This window comes from Alligator sinensis, unplaced genomic scaffold, assembly GCF_000455745.1.
Source record: "Alligator sinensis unplaced genomic scaffold, ASM45574v1 scaffold1141_1, whole genome shotgun sequence".
Taxonomy (NCBI): domain Eukaryota; kingdom Metazoa; phylum Chordata; order Crocodylia; family Alligatoridae; genus Alligator; species Alligator sinensis.
Genome location: NW_005842650.1, coordinates 501,378 through 509,350, shown reverse-complemented (window position 1 = coordinate 509,350; position 7,973 = coordinate 501,378). Strand labels below are relative to the sequence as shown.

Sequence of the window (7,973 nt, the reverse complement as noted above, 5' to 3'; positions counted from 1 at the left end):
GGGGCTGGGGCCGGACTCGGCCTGGCCGCCCGCGTGCTCCTCGCTGGGCCCGCGGGCGAGGCCAGGCGCCTCCCGCCCCGCAGCGCAGACTCGTGGGGCGGGAAGGGGCCTCCAGAGGCCGCTAGTGCAGCCAGCACCAGCCCTGTCCAAGTCGTCCCTGCAGCTGATCATCTGCCCGCGACATGAGACTAACGTCAGCCCCACGAGTCAAGCAGGTCCTGCTCCTGTAACGTCTAGTTAACATGCACGCAAGAGGTCGCAGTCGGAGGGCCCCCGCTACCATCCCTACCAGTCTGACCGTGGGGTAAAATTCCTTGCTGACCCCTAGTACGCCGGTCGGTCTGACCCTGAGCAGATAGTCCCTGCCCCTAAGGCTGGTCGAAAACAAAAACACACTTTACCTGAAGAAGCAGTGTTTGGTTCAACCCCACTTCACAGCATCTGTATAGATCGGGCGCTTTAGTGGGTGCACTTTTATCTACAGCTGATTCAACCAGCTGTTAGATAACAGTGCCAAAAAGGCCCATTAAGGTGCCTGATCTGTACAGAAGTTGGGGGAGCCAGGTCCAACTAACGTGTTGCCTTTTCTGCACATGCACTGGGCTCAATGCAGGGGCACACAGAGTTTAAAGTAAAGCACTGATTTTGTGGGGGAATTACTTCTATAAGCAGCTTAAGTGCATATACTCAAGAGGAGGCAGTAGGTGGGGTGCTGACCAGTGTGGAAGACAAGGATATAACAGGCTAAGCTTTGTCAAGGTTTTTGTAAGTCCTGAGGAAAGGAGTCTTTTAACAGTGAGAACAATGAAGTGGCTTTGCAGGTGCTTACGGGAAGCTCTTCCCAGGTGTAAGGGACAGCCAAAAGGAACAAAGGTGTGTGTCTAATGCAGCCTGAAGTCATGTGCTAGGTGGAGCCTGGAGTCGACCTCAGCATTGCATGAGAGCACAGGAAGGATGAGGATCAGTTGGAGGGCTTTGAAAATGCTGGCAAGCAGTGTACGTTGGATGTGACAGAGAAGGGGGAAACCAGAGAGAGAGACTAAGATTTTTAGTATAGATAAGAAAGCAGTCCTGTAGTAATAGGTGGAGTTGTGAATTGTCTGTGTAGAGACAGTAGTTGCATTTGTGTTTGTGGATGAGCTTTACCCAAAGATAAGTGAGCGAGGGAGAAAAATGAGCCCCAAAGAAAGAGCACTATGAAATGTAATTTCTCCCATGACTGCAAATTCAGCAGTCTGCGTTTTTTGTTTTAGTGCAGCCAAAGTGGGTAATAATAAGACAGTTGTGAGAAGAGATTCAATCCTCAGACTGGGTACATGCTTGTAGTTCGGGGTGGGCAAAATGCGGCCCCAGGGACTAGATGCGGACCGCCAGGCCATTCTGTCTGGCCCGCAGGGCCCCTAAAAAATTTAGAAAATTAATATTTATATGCTCCTGGCTGCCTATCATGCGGCCCTCAATGGCTTGCCAAAACTCAGTAAGCGGCCCTCCGCCCCTGCTATAGTTGCCCACCCCATTATAGTTCCTCTTATGGTACCATACAGAATCCAGGTGAAGTAGTCCATAGGAGGTTGGCTACATGGGTTCAGGAATCATCTTGCACTTGTGGGATCAAGCCCAAACCTCCTAACTGGATCCTATATTATCCCATTAGAGATGGCAAATGGATAGCTGCATTTACAAACCAATACAAAATGATGTTGAAAGGATGTCCATCCCATCCTCTTTTCAAACTCAGCACGTTCTGAGGAAGAGAGCTCATCATTTTTACCTTGCAAGTTTTCATCCCAATTTTTTCTGTCAATAGTCCTTTTTTTAGTTTCTGTTATCCAAGCTTACAACCTACACATGCTTAGTTATTGTTCCCCCTTCCTCTTTCACTAGGCTTTCAGTCCTTCTACCTCTTTTGTCATCACCACTATCTAGTCTTTCCCATTTCTAGTGCCAAGATATTATTAGTAATCTCTGATTTCAGCTGCTTCTACAGTCTCCTAATTTTTCTTTCCCCACTAACTAAGTCCATTCACAGGGCTGCTACAAAGGTCATCTTTGCAATGGCTTTAACTCTTTTCTGTTAACTTTGACTTTTTAAAATTAAATTAAAGTTTTCCTTATTCAGTTCTAACACACTGCCCCCATTGTATCCTTTCCCCTTTCTGACTACCTTCACTACACCCAAGTTTCTGTGATCGTTTTTTTTATTCCTTTCTCACTCCTGACCTATTAGTGCTTGGATCAGCATTCCATTTGATATTTACCAGGTGTCCCCTACTTCTCTTCAGGAAATTGATCAATTATTCTCTAACTACCCTAGACACAGACTGTTTTCTCTGTGCGTGCTTTTATCCTGTCTTGTGACAGGTGGTACTATTTATTCCTTTGTAAGATTGCTTAAGACGAAGACTTTTAACAAGTTATTTATCATGTAGATAGAATTGTTGAAGGAAAGTTTCACTCCATAGGAAATTAAATAATGGAGAAAAACATAAATATTAATCCATAATTTATCAAAATTATTAAAAATTGAACATACTCTTCTGTTTACCAGTGTGGCAGTAACTCCTGCATGTGGTAGTACGATAACTGCATGTTTGGAAACAGTAATAATGTGTCACAAACTAGCAGTATAGGGCAAAACATAATCTTAAGAATTTTTGGTTTGGTATATGAATGTAACTGCTATAGCCACACATTCAAAAAAGGAAATAGACTGGTAGATCAAATTGCAGCAGTTATAATAGTATTGCATTCCTGTCCATAGCTGGGAAAAGCCTGGCTGCATTCTCCTTAACAGACTTGCTTTCCTGGCTGAGGAGATTCTACCTGAGTATCAGCATGGTTTCAGACTGCTCAGGGATACAATAGATGTGATCTTTTTTGCTAGACAGCTGTAGGAAGAGTGCCATGAGCAACACCAAGATCTTACGTGGCCTTTGTTGGTTGAATTAAAGGCCTTAGTCAGGTCAACAGAGAAGCTGCCAAAATTTGTTACCATTATCAGATTTTTTAAGATGGCTGTTGTCATGTCATCATGAAGCAGTGGCTTGGAAATGGACTCCTTCTCTATTAGAACTGGACTCAAGCAAGGATGTGAGGTTGCACTAATGTTCTTTTTTCCATCTGTATCGCAGCTGTGGTGCATCACATTGCTGATAGACTTCTATCTGGAATCAACATCCAATATTGCATGTACTGTTAACATCAAACAGTTACGGTCCAAATTCAAGATAACCCAATGTCTCCATTACTGATCTTGAATGTGCTGATGATTGTGTTATATATGCTCAGTCAATTGAAGAGCTCCAGGTCACTCTTGATTGCTTCTGTGAAATGTGTGAAATACTTGGGCTCACTCTCACAAAACTCAAGATACTTTACCAACACGTCCCAAGCCAAGTGCTGTTCCATGTATTACAATTAAAGGGTGAATGTTGAGCATTTTCCCTAGCTGGGTAGCCACTTTTCTCAAAAAGTAAACATAGATAATGGTTTTAAAAATGAACATAGATCACAGCCCCTAGTTCTGGTACTCCAGATTTACAGAGAGACTGGAGAACATTGAGTATTTCCCGTACCTCAGAAGCCATCTCTAGCAGAAGGCTGACATCAATGAAGAAATCCAACATCAGCTTAAAAATGCAAGTGCAGTCTTCAAATTCCTGAGGAAACAAGCATTTGAAGATTGCACCATCAGATTTGAAACCACGCTTATAGTTTATTGAACAGTTGTGATCTCCACCTTACTGTACAGAGCTGAGACATGGACAGTGTACAAGAGATGCCTCAAGTTGTGGGAGAATACTATCTACGCTGCCTGTGGAAGATCCTTGAAATCCAGTGGGAAGACAGATGCACCAACATTATCATCCTCTCAGAAGCAAATACACCATGAGCATTGAGGTGATGATCATCCAAAATCAACTTGGCTGGACCGGTTACATCATCCAGATGTCTGACTCTAGACTCCCAAAGCTAGTTTTATTTTCCCACTTCAGTCAAGGCGTACACTCAAGAGGCGGGCAGAGAAAGCTCTTCAAGCATCCTCAAAGCCAACTTGGAAAAAATGTAACATTAACATCAACTCACAGATGATTATCACCTAGGACCACTCTAGATGGTGGAAGAGTCTGCTGCAAGGATTTCACTACTTTGAAACCTGACAATGACAACAGGAGACAGAAAAGCAGGAGCAGCAGAAACAGCGTGTCATGGACTGAATCAAGAATCCAGAGCCACCCACCCTGCACAGAAACACGTACCTGAGTTGGAACAGTCTGTCGATCCCTGAATGGTCTCATTAGCCATCTAAAGCAATCATGGAAGACAATCATCCTCGAATGCAAGGGATTGCTGATGATTCAACACCAGATAAAATCTGCTGGTGCTGCCTTTGGATGTTTCTGATATCTTATCATTAATATCTTGGGTCTTTAAGGGACCCAAACCAAACTTTTCATCTACCAACTGTTGTCATCACTACCTTGTTGTATGGGTGCGAAACTTGGACAATATATCTGTCTTTGGAATATCCTCCATATCAATAGGAGGAACAGAAGAATTAATGTCATTGCTCTGGCTTAAGCAAACGCCACCAGCATTGAAGCCATGTTTATATGGCATTAGCTCTGTTGGGCAGGACTTGTCCCAAGGATGCCTGACAACTGACTCCTGAAATAGGTCCTATACTCCCAATTCACCAGTAGTCACTACTCTAGGGGTGGGCAAAAAAAGAGATTCAAGGGCACTTTGAAGGCTAATCTGAAGTACTGCAATATTAACATCAATACCTGGGAGACTCAAGTACCAAATTGTCCCCAAAGGCACAGTGATTTATGATAAGGGATTAACCATGTTGAGCAAATTCATCTCACTTTGGAGGTAGATAGATGAGAGAGACAAATAAAAAGAGCTGTGACCTGACATCACTAGATCTACTCCTTCCTCCTAGAGCTATTTGACATGTCTGTAGTGGAACATGGATTTCGGCTCAGCCTCCTCAATCATCTTTGGACTCCCCTGTGACTTGCATATTTCCCTTGTATTGAGGGTTGTATCAGATATAGTAATAAGGAGGCGATAACATCCATAAAGGGTTACAGGAAAAAATGTAACCCTGATCACTTGCAGGTCTGCATGGGGGAATGGAAGGGGCTACAGTTGTGGGCTGGGGCTGCGTGGGGCTCTTCCTGGTGTGTGGGGAGTTGGGGGTTGAGCTGGGGCTGCACTCAGGGCAGGTGATAGCGACACTAGGAAGGGGGGCTACAGGTGGGATACGATGAAATTTGGGGTGGCTGCAGCCCCCCCTCCCAGTGCCATCACCGTCCGCCCCAAACACAGCCCAGCCCCTGCCGGGAAGAACCCAGCACAGCCCTGGCCCCAACCCACAGATGCAGCCCACCCCGCCTGCACCCTGTGCAGCTCTAGGTACACATGCCCCCCCCACCCCCCCTGTGCCCTCCCGGGGTGCACGCAGCAGTAGGAGCCGCACCCCCCATATGAGCCATGGCTTGGTCCTGTGCTCTGTGCTGGCGGGGCAGCACCTGCCCCAGCCTCACTCCCTCCCTCACCACAGGGGCCTTGATCTGCCCCCCATGCCCCTTCCCTTCCCCCTCTTCCACTACAACAGACTTACTGCACACAGCTATGTCAGAAATTGGATCAGTATCAGCTGATGTGCCTCCTTAAAAATTGGCTATCGGTATCAGCCCCCAAAATCTCTGTTAATGCACCCCTAGTTTTAACTTGCATACAGGCCTAGGTTCCTGTTGAGGAAAGCACTTGAATTTGTCCATTTTTACCTGACTTTGGGATTTCCAGTGGAGTTGGTTCTACACATGCTGATGTGGTTTGTTCACTATCTCCCTGTGCCCCCAAAGTGTAGAGCAGTGGTCACCAACCTGGGGATCCCAACCGGCAGGTTGATCCTGAGCTGGAGTGACAGCTGGGCACGCATGCACACACCACCCCTAGCCTCAACAGGTTGATCTGTGGCAAAGGGAAGGGGTGGGGGCCAGATCGAGGCCCCCACATTGAGCGACTGACTATGTGACCCAGCCAGGAGCAAGGGAAAGTAAGGGTGGTGGGAGGATTGGAGCCTGGGGGATTCCCTCCCCATCTCTGCGGGGGCGGAGGCAGCATAGGCGGCTGCTGCTGCACCTCAAGTCATGCTGCAGCTAGCTACGTGCAGGCACAGCTCAGCTCAGCAGCGGGGACTCGTGGGGATGAGTCCAGCTGGATCTGGGAAGATCTGGTGGTCCAGGGCTGGGGGTGGGGTGTGCCCCCCCCTGTGCTAGGGGGTGGCAGGGGAAGGGTGTGGTAGATCCTGGGGTGCCCTTTACTTCCAAAAAGTGATCTTCACCATAAAAAGGTTGGAGACCACTCGTGTAGAAGGTCTTACATAAGAGCCATTTAGTCTCTGTTAGTGGAGGAGAAAGTAGTCACAGCATAGGGCTGTTACCTTTAGAAGTATTTGAATAAATGAGAAAACATTATATCATGTAGGCAACTGTCTGTCCTTCTGGATCATGGTATATGCGTGAGAGGTCACCAGGCCCTTTGATGCATATGTGTAGGCAGGGGAGTGGAAGGTGCTCAGACTTTCCATCCTCTGCGTAGGCTGTTGAGACAGAATCCAAAGGCCAGACAGTCTGGATGTTCAGAGCCTTGATAGCTGTAGTTATATGTGAACCTGGGTCAGGATTCTACCACTGAGCCACAACAGTGGGTTATTATATCATGAGTGTTCAAATAAAAGTCTGTCGTACAAAAATCAAAAGGTATTTTGGTATCCTTTTTCTTTTAATTTCGTGTGTGTCTGTGTGTGTGTGTACTTCATTTATTTATTTTTAAGTTTTACTTTATCTTTTAATTTGAGCTCCAGTAGAGTTGACTATCTTATGTGCTTTAGCTATGTCTGAAGCTTGTATTAAACTTTTAAAATTTTTTCTCTGAAAAGATTGTTTGTTCATTTGCTTATTAGAGAATCTCCTTGTTGTGCTGTCTGTCATAAATAAGTATTCCATAACATAAAAGAGGTTTTGCTAAAGTATCTTTGTGTTACTATAGAGTAATATTGTCAGTGATACGGTGTGGGTTTACACATTCATTAATGCTCTTTAGGTAATGTGCATTAAATCTAGTACCTTCATTGTGAGGGACTAGAAAATGTGCATTAGCCTATTTTAATGCATATTAGCTAAAGAGCACATTTTTTGTGATGCTTTAATGCACATGAAAGCACACATGTAGACATGCCCACAGAATAGTTTGTGCAAATGACAGGACTTTTAAAGCTTTGCAGTTTGCATACAGATTTGCAGGAAATTATTAGAGGACTTAAATGTACTACTTTGGTCAAGATTTTAGTCTGTATTACTTCATTTAGTACTAACTGATTAATATAAATCTTTCTTCTGTGGTGTTTATAATAAAATTTGGGAAATAGTCTGATTTCTTTGGGATTGTAATCACTGCCTCCATTCTAGGTCTGCCATACTTTAAAAATATCTTTAAAATATATCATTGCTGACTGGAAAGCTACTTTAAAAGGTAACATACAGGTTTATTCTTTCCTTTTCCAATTAGATGAAGAGCTTCCTGATTATATCATGGTCATGGTTGCCAATAAGAAGAGTCAGGAACAGATGACAGAGGATCTTTCCCTTTTCCTAGGAAACAACACTGTCAGGTTTACTGTATGGTATGTTTATCATTTACTTCTCCATGAGCATTACTTAATACAGTTGTTTTGTGAGTGCTTTCTGTAAATGAGGTTTGAGCTTATGAGAAATTGTGCATCTTATCACTGTGCAAATAACACTGATCAAGAAATGGGTTTTTTATATGTAAAGTGAGGCAGTATTGGGAAAATGGTAATCAAAAATTATTATTCTTAGCTTAATAATTAATTAATTATTATACTAACAAATATATACAAAAATAAGTGATTAAGAAGCTAGTATTCCCTCTGTATT

General features: G+C 44.3%; 1 protein-coding gene across 4 annotated transcripts in view; it reads left to right on the top strand.

Moving 5' to 3' along the window:
* Positions 1-13: 13 nt before the first annotated feature.
* The window catches only part of ZC3H14 (zinc finger CCCH-type containing 14), a 42,025-nt gene continuing 34,065 nt past the window's right edge, over positions 14-7,973 (top strand). For 2 of the 4 annotated variants that reach the window (XM_025215554.1, XM_025215553.1), the window contains exons 1-2: positions 18-304; positions 7,585-7,699. In XM_025215554.1, the coding sequence (XP_025071339.1) occupies positions 7,608-7,699 (92 nt within the window). In that variant the 5' untranslated portion in view covers positions 18-304; positions 7,585-7,607. Of the gene's footprint in view, positions 305-7,584; positions 7,700-7,973 lie in introns of all 4 variants that reach the window. The other 2 variants (XM_025215555.1, XM_006033663.3) reach the window with 2 other exon arrangements.